Below are 23,695 nucleotides of genomic sequence, written 5' to 3'. Positions count from 1 at the left end.
CTGTCATAGACATTATTGTTGTAGTCTTACTCTTAAATTGATAAGAATTTTATACAATCATTATAAACCTTATGTTAATTTTCTGCACACCATTTACGGTAATTGAGTTATAGAGCATTTTGTGGTTGGCCTAATCGATTATGATTTCTCAGAAATAGCTTTTTCATTTCACTATCAGTGCCGCATATTAACTCGGCTGACGTTTAATTTCAAGGTTCAACAATGCTTGCTCTGTACTTTTTTGCCTGTCTGGATGCATGGTCTTTCACTTTCACCGGCTCGTCACCAGGACATTCTCAGTTTGTGATCAGACTTGCGCGTCAAATACTGGAAGGAAAAAAAGCTGAGACCGCTGCGTAATCACACACCCCAGCCAGTCAGAGCGCTCCTACGGAGTAGCCACTGGGTCAAATCACACAGTTAAGCCGCGTTGCTACTAAGCGTTTTCGACATTCTCACAATGGCGAGGTAGTGGAAAGAATGGGTTGGCTACGCGTCTCTGGGCGAAGAAGAAACCATACATTTTGTTGAAGGTCGCAGTTTTTTGTCATGTATTGATAGCGACGGAATGCTTGCTGATTAGAAGGGCCACATGAAGAGAGGAGTGTACGTTCAGGTGGTGGGTTTATGGAGACTGCTACGTATGCAGCAGCCAGCTTACATCGGGACCAAAAGCGGGTTGGAGAAGAAAGAAGCTTTCCTACCATGAGAGCGAGTTAACCCCGTTTTTTATGAGGAGGGAGAAACAATTGAACCAATATTGCTTTTACAACGACGCTGTGTTGGCAACAGCGAGAATAGGCTACGAGGCAAATCGGAGTTGGGTCAAGTTTTGGGGAATGGCAGGTCGAAGCCGAAGAGCATGGTTTAGTGTTCTGTTGGGGCTGGTTGTCGGGTTCACCCTGGCTTCCAGACTCATATTACCGAAGGCTACGGAGTTGAAGAAATCCGGTCAGAAACGCAAGGCGAACCCAGCTGGTTGCGGGTTGAACGGGGGTCTGAGGAGAGAACACGGTGGGGTGTTATGGCCCCCGCAAGATAACGGATTTTCGGCGACCGAGAAGCCTGTTCCGAGGTCCAACAATTTCCTTTACGTCGGCGTCATGACTGCCCAGAAGTACCTGAATAACCGCGCCATCGCGGCACATAGGTAAGTTATGTGTAGAAATTGAAGGAATGTTGCTTTTTATTTTTTAAGAAGATACCATTTTCAGCTATTAGTTTTCTGTCCCAGGGTTTCTGCACGCGTCAGTTCTGCTCATTCCTCCCATTCTGAAATTGTCAGCCTACATTTTACATAGGCACTTAAAGAGAAATATTGTTGCTAGTTTTCTGCCAAATAGGGATACCGAATTTCAACAATGTTGCCTACACTCTTAAGTCTTTTATGCAAAATTGTTATAAATGTAATCGATAGAAATGTTGCTAGTCGCCATTTAACAGTGTATGAATGCCATGTGTGGCTGTGACCTGTATTATGATAGTCCTTTTCTTGTGAGCTATTAAACACCTCAACGTTAGGCAGGTCATGTCCTGTAAGCTGTCAAGACAAAACCTTGTTGGATATAATATTATAGATGATATACAGTCACTACAACGTGTCCTAAGTGACATTTAGAAGTCTTTGTTACAGGGTCTATGTTATAACATGCTCTCAACATTCACACCCACATTTACCTAACAAAAATCACACTTCAATAGGCGAACTGTTCTGTTCAGTTTTTCAGGGCTTTGCCAACTCTGAACACATTCACGTCACAATTGAGCTGTATCATTCTGTGGTGATGCTTTTGCCATCAGATGAGCTGTATAGGCTCTTTGGTAGGCTAGTGTTTAATTCGATTGGGTAAGCAATGGCTCCATCCAAGATATTTCCAATTGTGAGGGGTTTCTGTAAGTGTTTTGTTGTAGACTAGCACTGATGCTATTAGGATAGCTCTAAATGTAGAGATGTCTGTTTGGAAAGAGTGAATGTTAATGTTATTAGCCCTGAAATGTCTTTCATCTAGGCCCCACTGAAATGCAGTGAATGTGAAGCTGAAGGTTTTATGAAATGATGGGTTGGACTGAGAAGACAGCACTGTTGAGTCTGCAGGCTATCCTTTCATGTGTCCAGTCATGTGGAAGATTCAATATAATTCAGGGGAAATGTATTTGCACATCTTCAAAGACATACAAGGATATCTCTATTCAATCAGATTAATTAGAGTAGTTTATTTAGTCTCCCTCGAATGTCCTTTCAATGGACCGATCATGATGAACGTCTAGAGACCTGAGAAGGAGATATCACAGTATTTTACATCCACTCCCATGTCTTTATTTTGGGCCCAAAGTAAAGTCCCATTTAGTTTATTTTCAGTGCAGATGGTGGGAAAGCAGGCCTACTTTTTACTGTCTCAGTTGTTAGTTAATTACTAGATTCCCTCATTCAAATACAGTTCTTTATCCTAATGAAACATTACTGGTGCTCAGTTGGGTATTTAGTGGGCTCAAGTCTGTGTGAACCTCTTGTAAATACAGGTTATAACACATGTTATGCCGTGCTATTACATGACACTCATCCGTCTATTTGACATTTTAGTCATTTATTAGACTCTTACAGTAGTGAATATATATATATATATATATATATATATATATATATATATATATATATATATATATATATATATATAATGTATGTGTGTGTGTGTATATATGTATGTGTATATATGTATATACATATACATTATATATATATACACACATTATATATGTATATATATGTGTGTGTGTGTGTGTATATATATATATATATATATATATATATATATATATATATATATATATATATATATATATATATATATATATATATATATATATATATTTTCATACTGGTCCCCCGTGGGAATCTAACCCATAACCCTGGCGTTGCAAGCGTCATGTTCTACCAACTGAGCCACATGGGGCCGTCTATCTATGTCCTTCGTGGGCCCTGACTTGTGTGTGTGTTAGAACTCTGACCCACTCTCCATCCTGTAGAGTACCTGACCTCTGCCCGTGTGTCTCTCTCTGTAGAACGTGGGCTCAGACCATCCCGGGCCATGTGGAGTTCTTCTCCAGCGAGGGTTCGGACACCACCATCCCCATCCCCATCGTGGCGCTGCACAACGTGGATGACTCGTACCCACCGCAGAAGAAGTCCTTCATGATGCTCAAGTACATGCACGACCACTACCTGGACCAATATGAGTGGTTCATGCGGGCCGACGATGATGTGTACATCAAGAGCGAGCGCCTGGAGGGCTTCCTGCGCTCGCTCAACAGCAGCGAGGCCCTCTTCCTGGGCCAGACGGGCATGGGCGCCCGCGACGAGCTGGGCAAGCTGGCGCTGGAGCCCGGCGAGAACTTCTGCATGGGTGGCCCCGGCGTGATCATGAGCCGTGAGGTGCTGCGCCGGATGGTTCCCCACATCGGCCAGTGCCTGCAGGAGATGTACACCACGCACGAAGACGTTGAGGTGGGCCGCTGCGTGCGGAGGTTTGCCGGCGTGCAGTGCGTCTGGTCCTACGAGGTAAGAGCAAAGATGGCGGCCGGTTGTATTGTATACTGCAGTTAGTAGATCTATCATTGCTTTTGAAGGTTTATTTTTAATTGGTGTTATACAAGAGAAGGCTGGGTAGAAAACCATCTGAGATTGAGGATGTAGTCGGTAGAAGTGACCTTCAATGTAGTCCGTCTGAAGTGTACTAAATTGTGAGGAGGGGAATCGCCAACAAGACGCCTACCTTGGCTTGAAGTACTCTGTGAAGCGAAAGACATCATGCAGTGGATTTCCCACACACCACAGTAGTGTGTCAAGGGCATAAGTTGATAGTCAGTAGATCTGGCACCTTCAGTAGGCACTCCTTAGACTATCTCCTGGCAGATTTACTATTCAGATCTTATTCATGTGACCATATGATTGCTTGACAGATCAAAGAAAGGGACAATTCCATTAAATGATGCTGAGACCAGGGCTCTAAAGTGCGACCATTTTGGTTCCATATGCCCCTGTAAATATGTTTCTGTGTGACCTGACATTTTATTTAGGGAGCACCAGTGCGTCTAGCAGAAAAATGAGTCAGATAATAATTGCTGTAATGATTAGGGTTTGCTGTTCCCGAGTGACCTACTGTAGAGTAAAACCGAGCACATATGTGTTACTGTCACGGCTGCACAGTTACAACAGAGAAAATTGACTGTTTCAAGCACAAACAGGTAAAAAGTTATGACCCATACTACTGGCGCAATATCTGTTTCGTCCTATCGTGGGATTTGTGGGCTGCATTTTGCAATCATTAACCATGAATGTTTACACCTTGTTCAGTCATGTTACCTCATTATCTAGCTAGTTAACAACCTGGTTACTTGAGCATTCTATCCACTAAACATTTGTTATTATCTAGCTAGCTAACAACCTGGTTACTTCAGCATTCTATCCACTAAACATTTGTTATTATCTAGCTAGCTAACAGCCTGGTTACTTCAGCATTCTATCCACTAAACATTTGTTATTATCTAGCTAACTAACAGCCTGGTTACTTCAGCATTCTATCCACTAAATATTTGTTATTATCTAGCTAACTAACAGCCTGGTTACTTCAGCATTCTATCCACTAAACATTTGTTATTATCTAGCTAGCTAACAGTCTGGTTACTTCAGCATTCTATCCACTAAACATTTGTTATTATCTAGCTAGCTAACAACCTGGTTACTTCAGCATTCTATCCACTAAACATTTGTTATTATCTAGCTAGCTAACAACCTGGTTACTTCAGCATTCTATCCACTAAACATTTGTTATTATCTAGCTAGCTAACAGCCTGGTTACTTCAGCATTCTATCCACTAAACATTTGTTATTATCTAGCTAGCTAACAGTCTGGTTACTTCAGCATTCTATCCACTAAACATTTGTTATTATCTAGCTAGCTAACAGTCTGGTTACTTCAGCATTCTATCCACTAAACATTTGTTATTATCTAGCTAGCTAACAACCTGGTTACTTCAGCATTCTATCCACTAAACATTTGTTATTATCTAGCTAGCTAACAGCCTGGTTACTTCAGCATTCTATCCACTAAACATTTGTTATTATCTAGCTAACTAACAGCCTGGTTACTTCAGCATTCTATCCACTAAATATTTGTTATTATCTAGCTAACTAACAGCCTGGTTACTTCAGCATTCTATCCACTAAACATTTGTTATTATCTAGCTAGCTAACAGTCTGGTTACTTCAGCATTCTATCCACTAAACATTTGTTATTATCTAGCTAGCTAACAACCTGGTTACTTCAGCATTCTATCCACTAAACATTTGTTATTATCTAGCTAGCTAACAGCCTGGTTACTTCAGCATTCTATCCACTAAACATTTGTTATTATCTAGCTAGCTAACAGTCTGGTTACTTCAGCATTCTATCCACTAAACATTTGTTATTATCTAGCTAGCTAACAACCTGGTTACTTCAGCATTCTATCCACTAAACATTTGTTATTATCTAGCTAGCTAACAGCCTGGTTACTTCAGCATTCTATCCACTAAGCATTTGTTATTATCTAGCTAGCTAACAACCTGGTTACTTCAGCATTCTATCCACTAAACATTTGTTATTATCTAGCTAGCTAACAGTCTGGTTACTTCAGCATTCTATCCACTAAACATTTGTTATTATCTAGCTAACTAACAGCCTGGTTACTTCAGCATTCTATCCACTAAACATTTGTTATTATCTAGCTAGCTAACAACCTGGTTACTTCAGCATTCTATCCACTAAACATTTGTTATTATCTAGCTAGCTAACAGTCTGGTTACTTCAGCATTCTATCCACTAAACATTTGTTATTATCTAGCTAGCTAACAGCCTGGTTACTTCAGCATTCTATCCACTAAACATTTGTTATTATCTAGCTAGCTAACAGTCTGGTTACTTCAGCATTCTATCCACTAAACATTTGTTATTATCTAGCTAGCTAACAGTCTGGTTACTTCAGCATTCTATCCACTAAACATTTGTTATTATCTAGCTAGCTAACAGCCTGGTTACTTCAGCATTCTATCCACTAAACATTTGTTATTATCTAGCTAGCTAACAACCTGGTTACTTCAGCATTCTATCCACTAAACATTTGTTATTATCTAGCTAGCTAACAGCCTGGTTACTTCAGCATTCTATCCACTAAACATGTGAGGCACAGAAAGGAAGGAAAGGGATAGCTTCTTCAGCAGATCAAGGATCACACCAATGAGTGAATGACTGATCTCTTAAATGTCATCACTCACAAACTTGAACCTCTTAAAGAGACCCTGTACAATTGTAATGTTTTGCATCTCAATAGGTACACAATGTAGAAACCTCATTTTTCAATGGCAGGTTTTTCTTGTTAACATTTTAGCTTTTTATAATAAACAAATGTCTTTACACTGTTAAATATTCATATCTATAGCACAAAGTGTGCTTCATATATACTGTATCTCAATCAATGTAAACTTTATTTTCTGGCCAAACAATATTTTTTCCCCCGCTTATACTGCAATCAAAATTCCATGTTTCAGACTTTTGCTTTCTAATGTGCATTGTTCTAAAATCAACCCCATTTAACAAGGTTCTGCAGGTGGAATTTAGGGTATCAGAGATTATGGGTTGCAGCTTGGCAAAAGGTGCCCGTTTTCATCTCACAGTAACTGTGGAGCTTTCATGCTGCTGTCCTCCTCACAAGCATTAGACAGAGATTAGAGGGGGAACTGTCAGACTCTTAATTCAACTGTCGATCAATTCATGTCTTTATTCATTAGGCCCACTTGATCTGACGTGTGTTTGCGCTTACGCCCCGCTGGTCCTTTGATATCAAGGTTATTATGACCCAGAGTCACGTTGGCCTGTGTGTGTGTGTGTGTGTGTGTGTGTGTGTGTGTGTGTGTGTGTGTGTGTGTGTGTGTGTGTGTGTGTGTGTGTGTGTGTGTGTGTGTGTGTGTGTGTGTGTGTGTGTGTGTGTGTTTGTAAACCATAACAAGACATTTTCTGTTTGCAGTTGTCCACTGGGTTCCTTTACAAACTACCAGAAACAGTATGTTGTGTATTTTGGCAGCAGGCACAAGGCCGGACACCCACCCACCATACGGTTGACTTGGCATTCTTCAGTTAGTCATTTAGCCATAAATCAAGTCAAGGGTTCCGTAGTCACTGTTGAGACACGCAGCTAAACGCACATTTCCCACATCCAAATAAATCTGCATATAATATCAGGCCTGTGAACAAATTGGTAAAACGCAGCATCTGTTGAGTTTTTAAAGCTGCTAATGAATCTGGTTTGGCAGGTGGAATGAGAGAGCTGACATGTTTGCTGTCTCATATACAGAGTTCAGTCCCAGCCACCTTTACAACAGGCCTGGGGGGACTTTTAAACAGCCATTTGATGTGAGTTTTAATTACAGCTTATCGTTATCTAGTTACAGAGAGCGGAGCCAAGCAACTGCATCATTAATATCAGTGTGTGTGTGTGTCTCTGTCTTTCTGTCCTCTTAAGTGTGTGTGTGTGTGTCTGGCTGTCCGTCCGTCCCTTCCTCATCACATCTCCATGGTGAATCTAAATGACTGTTTAACTTCTTGCATCTAGGCGTTCCGCTAAAACTTCCGGTGAATGACCACAATGTGCACATTAATTTCCAGAAATACTCATCATAAACTTTGACAAAATATATAACAATTATTTAAAGAACTAAAGATTTACTACCTCTTAATGCAACCGCTGTGTCAGATTTCAAAATAACTTTACGGAGAAAGCACATTGTTCAATATTCTGAGTACATAGCTCAACCATCAATGCAAGCTATACATTTAGCCGTCAAGCCACGGCGTCGTCAAAACTCTAAAATACTGTTAAAAATATTTTCTATCTTTGCTGATCTTCGGCGGAATGCACTCGGAAGGACTCCCACTTCCACAAGAAATGTTCATTTGTTTGATAAAGTCCATAATTTATGTCCAAATACCTCTGTTTTGTTGGCGCGTCCAGAACACTATTCCAAAAGGCACAAGACGGGGGCGCAAATCAATAGACGAAAAGCTCAAAAGTTCCATTACCGTTTGTAGAAACATGTCAAACGCTGTTTCCAATCAAACCTTAGGGTGTTTTTAACATAAACAATCAATAATATTCCAACCAGACAATAGCGTATTCATTACAGAAGAAAAAAAAAATGCTATCCATGCGTGAACGCGCATGAAGTAACTACATGACCTCAGACTGCTTCAATCGGCTGTTATTCGGTCAACATTCACCATAGAAGACTCAAACAACTTTGTAAAGACTGTTGACATCTAGTGGAAGCCTTAGGAAGAAGTGCAAGTTGACCCCACAGACACTGTAGTTTCAATAGAAAATGGTCTGAAAGACTACAATTCTCAGACTACCCACTTCCTGGTTGGATTTTTCTCAGGTTTTTGCCTGCCATATGAGGTCTGTTATACTCACAGACATCATTCAAACTGTTTTAGAAACTTCAGTGTTTTCTATCCAAATCTACTAATAATATGCAAATATTTGACTCTGGGCCCGAGTAGTATGCCGTTTAATTTGGGTACGTTTTTCATCCGGCCGTGAAAATACTGCCCCCTATAGCGACGAGGTTAACATTACATTGTCTGAAATCTCAGACAATTTCCACATTTTGATGATTCAGTACGTTGGTAGGAAAACTTGCTAACATCACAGTGGAGGTCTTTACTACTAAAATACAAATTAAAAGTTGCTTATGAAGATGTATTCCTTCAATAAGAGGCAGTTGTTTGGTCAGCCAAGCCATCGACAGTGTGTTTTGTGGGAGCGTTTGAATGAATGTCTGTACATTAGTCTATTTAATGTGGTGAAGGAAGAGAAAGAGGTGTGACCCAAACCAAGGCTTATTATTCATCTAGGAGTCCAGTCTTAGATGTGAGACACACACACACACAAAGCCTCTCTTTGTGGCACTGCTAATAAAACAAATCCCACTAATAAGTCATTGGTGATCAAACCTCTTCTTGTTTCTTTTGGTCGCTGTTTGGGTGGGATGAGGGGATGGATGCAAATAATCACATGGGCTCATAGTGAATGGTCCTGAGTCATGTGATTGTGTCTGTATAGGCCCAGGTCTCACTCCCTGACCAAAGAAACATCTCTGGTTTCCTCAGTAATGCCTGCCTGTGGGGTTAGTTGCTATGGTAGCTGCGCATCCATGTCTCCCTTCACTACGAGCGAGTCAGTGTTGTTGAGTCATTATCCAAAGGGTGTTTTAGAAGAGCCCTCCAGTGATTCAGAAAGAGCAGCAGAACAGCCGTCACTGGGCTTTGAGACTATTGATCCTCTATCACAACCACAGAACCCAGCGGTTTCTGTCAGACTAGCTGTTATCATACACTACAAGTATGTGGACGCCTGCTCCTTGAACATCTCATTCCAGTATCATGGGCATTAATATGGAGGTAGTCGTCGTCCCCTCATGTTCACAACATTTCTATAGGCTATGCAATTGTGTGAGAACATTAAACAGAGGAGGATCCCATCAGCTTTCTATAGGCTAGGCCTACTATATTCTCAACTTTCCTCATATTAAGCACATTGCTTGTCTTTACAACAGGAGTATAGCCTACCTGGCTGGCATGAAAAGCGTCCTCTATTCGCTATTTAAGAGCATAATGACATGTATTTCCCCTGCTCCTGTTTCCAGACAGGTGATAATAATGGTAATACTAATGGTCTGTTTGAATCAGAAGAGATTTCACATATTATTTAGTATATGTAAAGAAGATTACATCGGAATAGTCTGATGGGTGACAATATTAGCCTATCACTTGTGAATGATATATTATCACTTGTGAATGATTCCCAGCATAAGAAACAATGCCTTTTTATGAGACTTTCTAATCATAGTCGCACACCTCATGTAGTCTAGCCCATATCCCTATGTTTTTGATAAGGTTTGTAACTAAAGTGGCCAAATAAGTTATTAAAATGAAGCACATGAATCCGCTTTACAAGGGGTGTAGATCCTAACTGGCATACAGAAGCAGCACGTGAGTTTGTGGAAGATTATTTTCACCTTAAATGCACCTTTATGGCTCTCAACCTTCGCCTCTCCCGAGTCCGTACGGGATTTGCAGCGATGAGACAAGACTTTAACTGCCAATTGGATGCCACGAAATTGGGGAGAAAAAGAGGTAAAAAAACAACAACAAAAAAAGGAAAATGCACCTTTTATAATAAAAGCATTACATATAGCTTATAGCCTACTACCATGTGCACATTGCTGCGCTTATAATGTGAAGAAATGGCCTGATAGTTTATCAACATTTTAAGCTAAATGTTCTGATCTGCTGCGTCAGCCTCATTGGTTAAACATGTTTTGTTGATGCTAGTGGTTGTATTAATTTGGGATTTATCATATCCCACAACTGTCCCAGACTATGTTTGGAATATTTATTTATCACACAGAATAGAATAGGTCGACTTTTGTACTATGGGGGATAGTAGATTGACATAGACTAGTGCTTTGCTGTTCATTAGGTCTACTCATCTTGTTGGCTGATATAAAGTAAATGTGGACAGTTCTTCCTGTATCTTCAATATGCACCTCAGAATTGGATAAGGACTCTCGCAGTTGCGTCAAATTGTGATTGGTGCAGTGTTGTGATTGATGTAGTGTTGTGATTGGTGTAGTGTTGTGATTGGTGTAATGTTGTGATTGGTGCAGTGTTGTGATTGGTGCAGTGTTGTGATTGGTGCAGTGTTGTGATTGATGTTGTGATGTAGTGTTGTGATTGGTGTAGTGTTGTGATTGATGTTGTGATTGATGTAGTGTTGTGATTGATGTAGTGTTGTGATGTAGTGTTGTGATTGGTGTTATGATTGATGTTGTGATGTGATTGATTTGGTGTTGTGATTGGTGTTGTGATGTTGTGATTGGTGTAGTGTTGTGATTGATGTAGTGTTGTGATTGGTGTTGTGATTGATGTTGTGATGTAGTGTTGTGATTGGTGTGTTTGTACAGTCTGCACAAACAACGAAGCAGAGTTCATGACATTTTTCAAATCATCATTAGTCTCATCATGCAGCCTTACAATGTATTAAACATCTAACATATAGCCCAATGTTTGTAGAACAACTAAAGTTACATTAATAACTCTAAATTAAGCCTATAGGAAAACCTATTTCTTTGTTAACTGTTCAACACAGAATAGCCACATGTGCGCTCTCCCTCAAATCGTTTGGAGAAAATATTATATTTTATTCAGCTTTGTTCAATTGTGTTCTTCATACTATAAAATAGTGCCACAAAATTCTAAGCAAACGTTGTCTGCTAAATGAACTAGTGTAGCCCACAGCCGTTTGGGATGGCCAGATCAGGACCTAACATAAGGACAACTCAGAGTATGCTATTCTGTTCTTCTAAAATAGACTAAACTTCAGCTGATGCTTGGCATTGCGCATGGTGATCTTACGCTTGTGTGGGGCTGCTCAGCCTTGGAAACCCATTTCATGAAGCTCCTGAGTGTTGCAACCGAAGATAGCCGATTTTTACGTGCTACAAGCTTCAGCACTCGGCGGTCCCGTTTTGTGAGCCAGTGTGGCCTACCACTTTGCATTGGTTTTGTGAGCCAGTGTGGCCTACCACTTTGCATTGGTTTTGTGAGCCAGTGTGGCCTACCACTTTGCATTCGTTTTGTGAGCCAGTGTGGCCTACCACTTTGCAGTCGTTTTGTGAGCCAGTGTGGCCTACCACTTTGCATTGGTTTTGTGAGCCAGTGTGGCCTACCACTTTGCATTGGTTTTGTGAGCCAGTGTGGCCTACCACTTTGCATTGGTTTTGTGAGCCAGTGTGGCCTACCACTTTGCATTGGTTTTGTGAGCCAGTGTGGCCTACTACTTTGCATTGGTTTTGTGAGCCAGTGTGGCCTACCACTTTGCATTGGTTTTGTGAGCCAGTGTGGCCTACCACTTTGCATTGGTTTTGTGAGCCAGTGTGGCCTACCACTTTGCATTGGTTTTGTGAGCCAGTGTGGCCTACCACTTTGCATTGGTTTTGTGAGCCAGTGTGGCCTACCACTTTGCATTGGTTTTGTGAGCCAGTGTGGCCTACCACTTTGCATTGGTTTTGTGAGCCAGTGTGGCCTACCACTTTGCATTGGTTTTGTGAGCCAGTGTGGCCTACCACTTTGCAGTTGAGCCGTTGTTGCTAATAAACGTTTCCACTTCACAATAGCAGAAAAAAATGACTTGTTAGAAAGGTGCATCCGATGACAGTGACACGTTGAAAGTCACTGAGCTCTTCAGTTCGGGCCATTCTACTGTCAATGTTTGTCTATGGAGATTGCATGGCTGTGTGCTCGATTTTATACACCTGGTTGCCGCAAGTGGATCTTCCATCGAGACAATAACCTCAAGCACACATCAAAATCCCAAAAGAAATGGTTAATTGGCCACAAAATCAAAATTTTGCAATGGCCATCTCAGTCTCCGGACTCGAACCCCATTTAAAAACCAGTGATTTGAATTGAAGAGGACAGTCCATAAGCGCAGATGAAGGATATCAATGATCTGGAAGGATTCTGTATGGAGGAATGGTCTAAGATCCCTCCCAATGTGTTCTCCAACTCAAACATGTTAGAAATAGACTCAGTGCCGTAGTACTCGCAAGGTGAGGTATTGAAAACTCGGGTGTAAACAATTGACCCCTACTTTTTTTAAATGTATATTATTACTTGTTAAAGAATTGGATTAGTATTACATGTAATTTCCCCCAAAAATTTCTGCATACAGTCATTTTTGCACATCTTATAATAATCATTTTGGACCACACTATTTGGTTTGTGGCACATGCAAGGAGTTAACCCTGCTGTTACAAGCATTATGCTCCAATCAAATGCGCCATTGAAATGATGTTAGGAAGGTTAAAGGGTGTCCTGCCTAGGGGAGGGAGGGAGGGAGAGAGGGAGATTCTAACTTGAAGATCCACACCTTCCAAGTCTTCCATTGATGATATGACTGCATGATTTACACAATCTCACATTAGGGTTCATCCCAGAAAGGCAGCAAGTGGGAGGGAAGGGAGGACTCTTGGATTTCACAACATGTTTGTTGTTTCTTTAGTCTGTTTTTCTTTCGGAGGAGAACCAGTTATGTTCTCCAGTGCTGGTCAGAGTATTTCAAGGTAAGGCAGGATTTCTCCTCCTGCCAGATGAATCCACAGGAAGTCAAACGCCCACATCTGTACTTTACTGTACAATGCCTCGACATGCGCTCTCTCTTTCTCATACTGTCCCATGCTCTCTCTCTTTCTCATACTGTCCCATTTTCTCTCTCTCTCTCTCTCATATACTGTCCCATGCTCTCTCTCTCTCTCTCTCTCTCTCTCTCTCATACTGTCCCATGCTCGCTCTCTCTCTCTCTCTCTCATACTGTCCCATGCTCTCTCTCTCTCTCTCTCTCATACTGTCCCATGCTCTCTCTCGCTCTCTCTCTCTCTCTCTCATACTGTCCCATGCTCTCTCTCTCTCTCTCTCTCATACTGTCCCATGCTCTCTCTCGCTCTCTCTCTCTCTCTCTCTCTCTCTCTCTCTCTCTCTCTCTCATACTGTCCCATGCTCTCTCTCTCTCTCTCTCTCTCTCTCATACTGTCCCATGCTCTCTCTCTCTCTCTCTCTCTCTCTCTCTCTCTCTCTCTCTCTCTCATACTGTCCCATGCTCTCTCTCTCTCTCTCTCTCTCTCTCTCTCATACTGTCCCATGCTCTCTTTAGCTCGCTCTGTATCAGATAGTACCAACTGAAATACCCAGCAAGTCTTCAACAATCTCCCTTTTTTCTCACTCTCTTTCTGGCCTCTTTCTCCTTCTCTCTGTTCCTTGTCTCTCTGCCTCTTCCTAACTCTCCATCTTTCTCAATTCAATTTCAATTTAAGGGCTTTATTGGCATGGGAAACATGTTAACATTGCCAAATCAAGTGAAGTAGATAATAACCAATCGGAATTAACAGTAAACATTACACTCACGAAAGTTCCAAAATAATAAAGACATTTCAAATGTGTTGTAATGATGTGCATGTAGTTAAAGTACAAAAGAGGAAAATAAATAAACACATGGTTTGTATTTACATATTGTTTCTTCACTGGTTGCCCTTTTCTTGTGGCAACAGATCTGTGATATCTCTCTCTCACACTGGTCTTTGAGACCTGGCCTATAGCATCTATATTTGGTTGTCTTCACAGGCTCAAGTTATTGCAAGGGGTTTCTCACATCAAAAATGACTGCCATGAACAGCCTGCCTGAAGTATAATCATATCACTGCTAAAAGAGGACTGGCAGTTCCAGCTGTAACCAGCATGATCTTCCATCCTATCACCTGACTTAATCACTTTCTGGTGAGTGTCATGAGTTCAGAAGGTCGACCGGGCCAAATGCCATAAGACAATGCCACGCCCAGTGTTGTACGTCTGCTTTAGGTTGATTTGATTTGGCCACTTTAGCCAGTTAGCCTACAGTAAGGTCCCTATGCATGTCTTCAGTGGCATGCCGTCTATAAGACAGAGCGTTATTAGTGTTGCTAGTCTAATGGATATCTGTAGGTAGGGCCTTCACAGCTTGGCACAATCTAAAGAGGTCCTGGTAGTATGTATCACTGATAACCTCTGGGCCATGTTCAGTTGGGCAAACTGTAGCAAAAATGAAACTATTTGTATTTGAGAAGCCATTCCACTTCAAACCGTTTTCTCCCTAGTGAACATAACACTGGCTTCTGTGGATTTCTCTAGAAGCACGTGTGAGCTGTGGATTAAGCGTCATAGTATGGTAAGAGACCTCTCAGAGGGTTTCATCGTACTGGGTAGGAGGCTTAGCCTGGTGTCCCAGATCAGTTTGTGTTGTATAGGCTAGCCAACTCCGTGTCAGTGACAGTTGTAAAGCCTCTCTCTCTCTCCTCTATCTCCGTCTCTCTATCCCTCTGGTTTTTCTCTCTCTCTCAGACGGCAGGGAATGTGGCGAGCCTTGTGTATTTCTAGACATCCTGTGGCTGCTGGTGTATGTGTGTTCTCTCTTTTCAGTGCTGCCTCGCACCACGCTAAACTTAGACCCCAAACAAGCAAATAAATGTTTACAGAAATAAACACAAACAGTGGCCAAAAGAGATGAATTTTGCATGAATTGCAGTGGGTTTTCCTGACATAAAATGCACCCTCTGTCTTGCTTCAGGAGATGCTAATGATAAGCATGGCAGTGACATGACTACTTTTGGGAGAAAATTACTTAGAATTAGATTTTATCTGCTTTAGTGAATCAAGTCTCTGTCTGTCTGAGGGCTGTTGGTCTGTCTGAGGGCTGTTGGTCTGTCTGAGGGCTGTTGGTCTGTCTGAGGGCTGTTGGTCTGTCTGAGGGCTGTTGGTCTGTCTGAGGGCTGTTGGTCCGTCTGAGGGCTGTTGGTCCGTCTGAGGGCTGTTGGTCTGTCTGTCTGTCTGAGAGCTGTTGGTCTGGCTGTCGGTCTGAGGGCTGTTGGTCTGGCTGTCTGTCTGAGGGCTGTTGGTCTGGCTGTCTGTCTGAGGGCTGTTGGTCTGTCTGTCTGTCTGTCTGAGGGCTGTTGGTCTGTCTGTCTGTCTGAGGGCTGTTGGTCTGGCTGGCTGTCTGTCTGAGGGCTGTTGGTCTGTCTGAGGGCTGTCGGTCTGTCTGAGAGCTGTTGGTCTGGCTGTCTGTCTGAGGTCTGAGGGCTGTCGGTCTGTCGGTCGGTCTGAGGGCTGTCGGTCTGTCAGTCGGTCTGAGGGCTGTCGGTCGGTCTGAGGGCTGTCGGTCTGTCGGTCTGTCGGTCGGTCTGAGGGCTGTCGGTCGGTCTGAGGGCTGTCGGTCTGTCTGAGGGCTGTTGGTCTGTCGGTCGGTCTGAGGGCTGTTGGTCTGTCTGAGGGCTGTCGGTCTGTCGGTCTGTCTGAGGGCTGTCGGTCTGTCTGAGGGCTGTCGGTCTGTCTGAGGGCTGTCGGTCTGTCTGACTGTCTGAGGGCTGTCGGTCTGTCTGTCTGTCGGTCTGTCTGAGGGCGTCGGTCTGTCTGAGGGCTGTCGGTCTGTCTGAGGGCTGTCGGTCGGTCGGTCTGTCTGAGGGCTGTCGGTCGGTCGGTCTGTCTGAGGGCTGTCGGTCGGTCGGTCTGTCTGAGGGCTGTCGGTCGGTCGGTCTGTCTGAGGGCTGTCGGTCGGTCGGTCTGTCTGAGGGCTGTCGGTCTGTCTGAGGGCTGTCGGTCTGTCTGAGGGCGGTCGGTCGGTCTGTCTGAGGTCTGTCGGTCGGTCTGTCTGTCGGTCTGTCTGAGGCTGTCGGTCTGTCTGAGGGCTGTCGGTCTGTCTGAGAGCTGTCGGTCGGTCGGTCTGTCTGAGGGCTGTCGGTCGGTCGGTCTGTCTGAGGGCTGTCGGTCGGTCGGTCTGTCTGAGGGCTGTCGGTCGGTCGGTCTGTCTGAGGGCTGTCGGTCGGTCGGTCTGTCTGTGGGCTGTCGGTCTGTCTGAGGGCTGTTGGTCTGTCTGAGGGCTGTCGGTCGGTCGGTCTGTCTGAGGTCTGTCGGTCGGTCTGTCTGAGGGCTGTCGGTCGGTCGGTTTGTCTGTGGGCTGTCGGTCGGTCGGTCTGTCTGAGGGCTGTCGGTCTGTCTGAGGGCTGTCGGTCGGTCGGTCTGTCTGAGGTCTGTCGGTCGGTCTGTCTGAGGGCTGTCGGTCGGTCGGTCTGAGGGCTGTCGGTCGGTCGGTCTGTCTGAGGGCTGTCGGTCTGTCTGAGGGCTGTCGGTCTGTCTGAGGGCTGTCGATCTGTCTGAGGGCTGTCGGTCGGTCGGTCTGTCTGAGGTCTGTCGGTCGGTCTGTCTGAGGGCTGTCGGTCGGTCGGTCTGTCTGTGGGCTGTCGGTCGGTCGGTCTGTCTGAGGGCTGTCGGTCTGTCTGAGGGCTGTCGGTCTGTCTGAGGGCTGTCGGTCTGTCTGAGGGCTGTCGGTCTGTCTGAGGGCTGTCGGTCGGTCGGTCTGTCTGAGGTCTGTCGGTCGGTCTGTCTGAGGGCTGTCGGTCGGTCGGTCTGTCTGTGGGCTGTCGGTCTGTCTGTGGGCTGTCGGTCGGTCGGTCTGTCTGTGGGCTGTCGGTCGGTCGGTCTGTCTGAGGGCTGTCGGTCAGTCGGTCGGTCTGTCTGAGGGCTGTCGGTCGGTCGGTCTGTCTGAGGGCTGTTGGTAGGGCTGCAGCTGAAGGATCTAGGCTGTGCAGTGTGTACCCATCCCCACGCTGCGAGAGAGAGAGAGGGAGAGATCAAGAGAATTACACTGTCATTTGTTTGGAGATGTGTGCTGGGTGTTTCTTGTTTTACACTCCTGTGTACATGAGCACTCTCAGCAGTCAGCCCTTACTCTCGCTCACTCTCTCGCATTTAAACTAAGACTTGGTTTACATTAGGATGCATTTGAGCACTGTGTTGTTGAAGAAAACCGTCAGTGATTGTAAACCGTCACCCATTATTATGAAGCCTTGAGATAATAGTCTGTTGTAACCATATGGTTGTTGACCTCTGGACTTCCTCTCTGCGTCTTGTTGTACAATTGTCATTCACATTTTTGCGCAGGCCTATATCATGCATCAGGAGATGCAAGATTTATGGGAAAATGGGAGTGGGCCTTGTCCAACCACAGTCAGTCAATCAGTCAAAATGGGATCTGATCTCCTGTGTGTAATAGAACAGCTCTGTGTGTATCCAGGAAGTGAATTCCCATCCCTTGTCAGCAGTAGCAGCTTTCCTTTCATGCCAACAGAGAAACCTGCTAGAACAGAGCTAATGGGAATCACAAGCATCCACTGCTGCGTGGTATGAACCCACCGTTTTAATCCTAATTTCTCCTGAGTGGCCTGCCTTCCTCGGGGGCCTGCCTGCCTTCCTCGGGGGCATGCCTGCCTTCCTCGGGGGCCTGCCTGCCTTCCTCGGGGGCCTGCCTGCCTTCCTCGGGGGCCTGCCTGCCTTCCTCGGGGGCCTGCCTGCTCCCGTACACTAGTGTATGTCTGAACCCCTGTACTGGGTCTCTAGTAGGTCTTTTCTTCAGGCCTCACTACTGCCGTTCCTACCTTACCTCAATTCAATTTGTCCTTATTAATATGTGACTTTGTTCACGCCGTGTTGCACACGGTTCAGGTTTATTCTGGTAAATGTGGTGGTTAGGGACGCTTTTCCTCTTCCTGTCAGAGGGAGATGTGGAGGGATGGAAAGTAAAAGCTGACACACACAGAGCTGTCACTCTCTCTCGTTTTCTTCCTCACGTCTCTGAGCCCATGTAATGAATAGGCCTTCAAACAACAAAGAAGGTAATGGTTGGAGTTATTAATGTAGTCAGCCACTTTAAAGCTGCTACCATGTTTACTGATTCAACTGAAATGGTGTGGCTGTCACAGGAAATCAAAGTCCTCAATTCCGTGTGTTTTTCAGGACCGGAAGTTGGAGCTTTTAAGCCAGACGTGACTAAGGACAGGTCATGTGACTCAGGAAGAGTGTTTGGGTAGCAGCCTGGCTGAACTGCTTGTATTTCAGGCCTGTGGATCCGGTCCCCTTGTCCCCAGCATCAGCCTCTGGGAGAGGACCACCTTGAACAACAACACAGCACCACCTTGAACAACAACACATCATCACCTTGAACAACAACACATCACCACCTTGAACAACAACACAGCACCACCTTGAACAACAACACAGCACCACCTTGAACAACAACACATCACCACCTTGAACAACAACACATCACCACCTTGAACAACAACACAGCACCACCTTGAACAACAACACAGCACCACCTTGAACAACAACACAGCACCACCTTGAACAACAACACAGCACCACCTTGAACAGCAACACAGCACCACCTTGAACAACAACACAGCACAACGATACATCATGCATCACAGTTAAACATGCAGCACAACGATGCATCACAGTTAAACATGCAGCACAACGATGCATCACAGTTAAACATGCAGCACAACGATGCATCACAACGATGCATCACAGTTAAACATGCAGCACAACGATGCATCACAGTTAAACATGCAGCACAACGATGCATCACAGTTAAACATGCAGCACAACGATGCATCACAGTTAAACATGCAGCACAACGATGCATCACAGTTAAACATGCAGCACAACGATACATCACAGTTAAACATGCAGCACAACGATACATCACAGTTAAACATGCAGCACAACGATACATCATGCATCACAATTAAACATGCAGCACAACAGCAGACACAACAGCAGACAAGTACCCTCACAAGGCCCAAACCATCTGCATAAATGAACATGGACATGGCCTTCCCTGCTGTCAGTACTAGAGGAAACCCAGACTCCTCAGACTAGCCGAAGCTGTGGAGATGAAAGAGTGTCATTAGCCCTTCTGTCTTACCGACTTACCCTGTGTGCTCGGCTGATCCAGTACGAGGAATTATTGTGTCGACAAGGTGTCACGTTCTCCCCCTGCCTCCAGGGCCCAGAGAACAGGGCAGGGCCCAGAGAACAGGGCCGGGGTTAACTCAGGCGCTCCGAGAACAGGGGCCCTCTGCACCACGCAGACAAAGAGAGATGGTATAGCCCAGCCACACGGCCAGGAGGCTGGTTGAAGTAAATAAGGCTTGCCAGCTAGGATTCTAGGCTGATAGCGTTAATAGTAACTGCATGTGGACAGCCATGCTAACTGGTGCTGTGATGTGCTAACTGGCTTTGTGCTAACTAGCCCTGTGCTAACTAGCTCTGTGCTAAATTGTCTCTGTGTTAAACAGGCACTTTTGGCGAACCAGCTCTGTGCTAACTAGCTCTGCGCTAACTAGCTCTAACTTAATTAGATTTGTGCTAACTAGCTCTGTGCTAAATTGTCTCTGTGTTAAACAGGCACTTTTGGCGAACCAGCTCTGTGCTAACTAGCTCTAACTTAACTAGATTTGTGCTAACTAGCTCTGTGGCACAGATCATGCGCATCAAAAGCAGTGCTTAGTTAGCACAGAGGTAGTTAGCCAGCTGCGCTGCTCTGCTCTGCTGCAGCCGTACAATCTGTTCTCTGTCACAGGGCCAAGAGGAGATATTATCTCTGCAATCAGTGATTTCTCTCACACCCTCTGGGTTTTGTTCAGGGACGGCGTTAGCTGGTACGGAGCTAACTGGCTGCGGCGATGCTCTTCAGGCGTATGATCTGAGGAGATGTTATCAGAAAGCAGCATCAGTTAGCCTATCAAACACCCCACTGGTTTATCTGAGGTGAGCAGAACTTTTCTCACTACTGGATCTTCTGATGTCCTCTTTCCACAGTCTCAGTGGTAGTTCAGCTATTTGATTTCCTGTTTGTCTGAATGGACTTGACTGAATGATCGCTGTCTCTGTGGTTAGGCTAGTTGTTATCGTAAAGGTCATCATTAGGTTTCTTTGTAACTTTTAACTTCTGACTTGCCTAGTAAAATATAGGTTAAATAAAATGTATAAAAATGTATTTACCAAAATAAGTTTGGTAACGTTGGAAGGCAATTGAAACTCAATTCATGAATTGAGAATCCCTCATGGAAAGCATAGTCAATAGTGCTTTTCAATTCATTTCCTGAATGGACTTAATTGAAATGGAATTGGTCCTGGTTAAGATATACCTTGGTACAACACAATGCTACACAATTACCCACTAATCGCCCGTGATTAGTCTTTTGATGTATCAACAATGGTTCTGCTTTAGCCTGTTTTGTCATGTAACTCTTGCTAAGTCATGTATTGACTTGAAAAATGAACAGTAAACATTACACTTATAAAGTTTCTCTGTCTGTCCACTTCTGCCTCTATCCTTTATCTCTCTTCTGCAGCCCCTCTCTCTGTCTCCCCGCTGTCCCCTCTCTCTGTCTCCCCGCTGTCCCCTCTCTCTGTCTCCCCGTTGTCCCCTCTCTATCTTACTTGATCTGTCTCTTTCTTTCTCTGTCTCTTCTGCACCCCCTCTCTCTGCCCTCTTTCTTTGTCTATCGGGCAGTTTGACAGTCTGACAGGAAGTTGATTAGCTTGTCTGTTTGACGTGTCACTTCCACCACAGCCTTATCAAGTGATTCTGGACAAACCATTAGAGTAAGAGGCCTTTCCTGTTTTGGTTCTTCTCATGTTTTTTTCTTCCTTTCAGTGGATGTGATTAGTCCTTCAGCTCGTCTTTGGCTATGAGTCAGTGAGTGTTTACACAAGTCATTCTGTTTCCATGGCTACTCAATACGGCCACTCTGTCTGATATCACCATCAAGAGATGAATGATGTTTGTGTATTTTTTTGTGATTTTTTTTTTTTTTTTTTGTACACAACTTTTCCTTTCTACAAACGAATTAATGAATCACCCACTTCTAACAGAGACAGATGAAGTACTGTGTGTGTGTGTGTGTGTTGGGCACAGTCTTGACTGAATGAATGCACACGACCTTGACTCCCACATCTCATGAGGAATGGGAAAGTTGTCATCGCAGAGACTCTTCACCTCTCTCTCCCCCGCTATCTCTCTACCTCTCCAGTCTGCTGCCCCCTATCCTCCCCCTACCTCACCCCATCCTTTTTACCAGTCTCTGTCTATCTCTCTGTTTCTCAGATGACAGGTCTCTCTCTGATCCTCCTGGGGGCACCTGTAATGTGAGGTGAAGTGAAGGGGCTGGCCATGCTTAAGGAAAATTCCACTCAAACTCAATCTTTTGGAATTTATTTTGTTAGTCTACTGTTTATACAGTCATGTTTTTCATGTCAGCAATCAAGTTTTCAAGATCAAGAACTTTCAAAATACAGAAAGTGTCACAGTATGATGTGTGTGTAAGTGTTTTGACATCTCTGCTCCTCTGTCTCCCCCCTCCCCCGCCACGCCCTGTGTCTATCCCTGTCTGTGTGTCTCCCCCCTCCCCCGCCACGCCCTGTGTCTGTGTCTATCCCTGTGTCTGTGTCTATCCCTGTGTCTGTGTCTATCCCTGTGTCTATCCCTGTCTGTGTGTCTATCCCTGTCTGTGTGTCTATCCCTGTCTGTGTGTCTATCCCTGTGTCTGTGTCTATCCCTGTCTGTGTCTATCCCTGTGTCTGTGTCTATCTCTGTCTGTGTCTATCCCTGTCTGTGTGTCTCCCCCCTCCCCCGCCACGCCCTGTGTCCGTGTCTATCCCTGTCTGTGTGTCTATCCCTGTGTGTGTGTCTATCCCTGTGTCTGTGTCTATCCCTGTGTCTGTGTGTCTATCCCTGTGTCTGTGTCTATCCCTGTCTGTGTGTCAATCCCTGTCTGTGTGTCTATCCCTGTCTGTGTGTCTATCCCTGTCTGTGTGTCTATCCCTGTCTGTCTGTGTGTCTATCCCTGTCTGTCTGTGTGTCTATCCCTGTCTGTCTGTGTGTCTATCCCTGTCTGTCTGTGTGTCTATCCCTGTCTGTCTGTGTGTCTGTGTCTATGTCTGTCTGTGTGTCTGTGTCTATGTCTGTCTGTGTGTCTGTGTCTGTCTGTCTGTCTGTCTGTGTGTGTCTATCCCTGTCTGTCTGTCTGTCTGTCTGTCTGTCTGTCTGTGTCTATCCCTGTATGTCTGTCTGTCTGTGTCTATCCCTGTATGTCTGTCTGTCTGTCTGTGTCTATCCCTGTCTGTCTGTGTCTATCCCTGTCCCACATGTTTTATGTTTGACACAATTAGGGTTATGTCGCAAATGGCACCCTAGTCCCTATATAATGTATTATATTTGACCAGGGCACATAGGGATAGTGTTTCTAATAGGGGGCCGTTATCTACACACTAGAATATAACCTGTGTAGATAGTGGTCATTTTAACCACGTACCACTAGTCCTAACTTGTCTGAAACTTCCGGTACTTCCTGCTTCTCACAGAGAAAACATAGTCTGTGTAAAGTACTGCAGGAATAATACAACAGCACATACCCACCCGCTCTGCTAGAGTTTGGGAGAGATATCCATCCTGATTGGGACAGCTATAAATACATTGGTGACATTGATTTGTTGTGGGAAATGATGTGGTGGTGATTGAATGCAGACTGGCCTCTTTAATGCGCTATATGAAGTGGTTTATTAGATCAGAGGCTCTGTTCTGACGTGTCCTGTTTATTACGTGGGCTGGCTGCTTCCTGTGACTAACAACTCTATTCAGTCTGTATTGCAGAAGGTCAGTGTTACAGCGGGATCCACATTTGAAGGCAATGTTCCCGCGGAGACTACATTCACGGTAAACTCTGCATACTGTATGTCGGCTCAATCAGAAATTATCTTCATGTATATTGCACAATCTGTAACGCTTAAGCAATACAATTTGACTAGTGGGGGGTTAGCCATCCAGCTGGGCACAGTTCCAGCCCCCCCCCCTACAACCTGGTTAATCTATCCCTGTCCCTGTTCAGGTGACCATGGCTGTTGAGGTACCTGCGTCTGTCCTGCCTGTGTTCATTCTTTCTGCCTGAGAAACTGACCACAAACAGCCTGCCAGTCTGTGCTGCTGCCCCGTTTCATGTTACTGACGACAGTCCGAGACACTGCTGCCAGGGGCAGTCAATATATTTTCACTACATAAAGCGCTTTGACCACATTGCCGGGGTCGTGGTCAAGTGGCATGTGAAAGTAGTGCCTCTAGAACAGGGGTGGAACTCCAGTCCTCCAGGGCCTGATTGGTGTCACTCGTCTTCTCCATC

General features: G+C 44.5%; 1 protein-coding gene across 1 annotated transcript in view; it reads left to right on the top strand.

Annotated features, from left to right (window-relative positions):
- The first annotated feature begins 430 nt into the window (after positions 1-430).
- LOC115203464 (chondroitin sulfate synthase 1) overlaps positions 431-23,695 on the top strand; it is a 92,295-nt gene continuing 69,030 nt past the window's right edge. Inside the window, exons 1-2 of the mRNA XM_029768161.1 lie at positions 431-1,150; positions 3,061-3,556. Coding sequence (XP_029624021.1) covers positions 732-1,150; positions 3,061-3,556 — 915 coding nt within the window. The 5' untranslated portion in view covers positions 431-731. The remainder of the gene's footprint in view (positions 1,151-3,060; positions 3,557-23,695) is intronic.

The sequence above is a fragment of the Salmo trutta genome, chromosome 12 (genome assembly GCF_901001165.1).
Source record: "Salmo trutta chromosome 12, fSalTru1.1, whole genome shotgun sequence".
Taxonomy (NCBI): domain Eukaryota; kingdom Metazoa; phylum Chordata; class Actinopteri; order Salmoniformes; family Salmonidae; genus Salmo; species Salmo trutta.
This window is presented reverse-complemented; position numbering and strand designations above follow the sequence as displayed.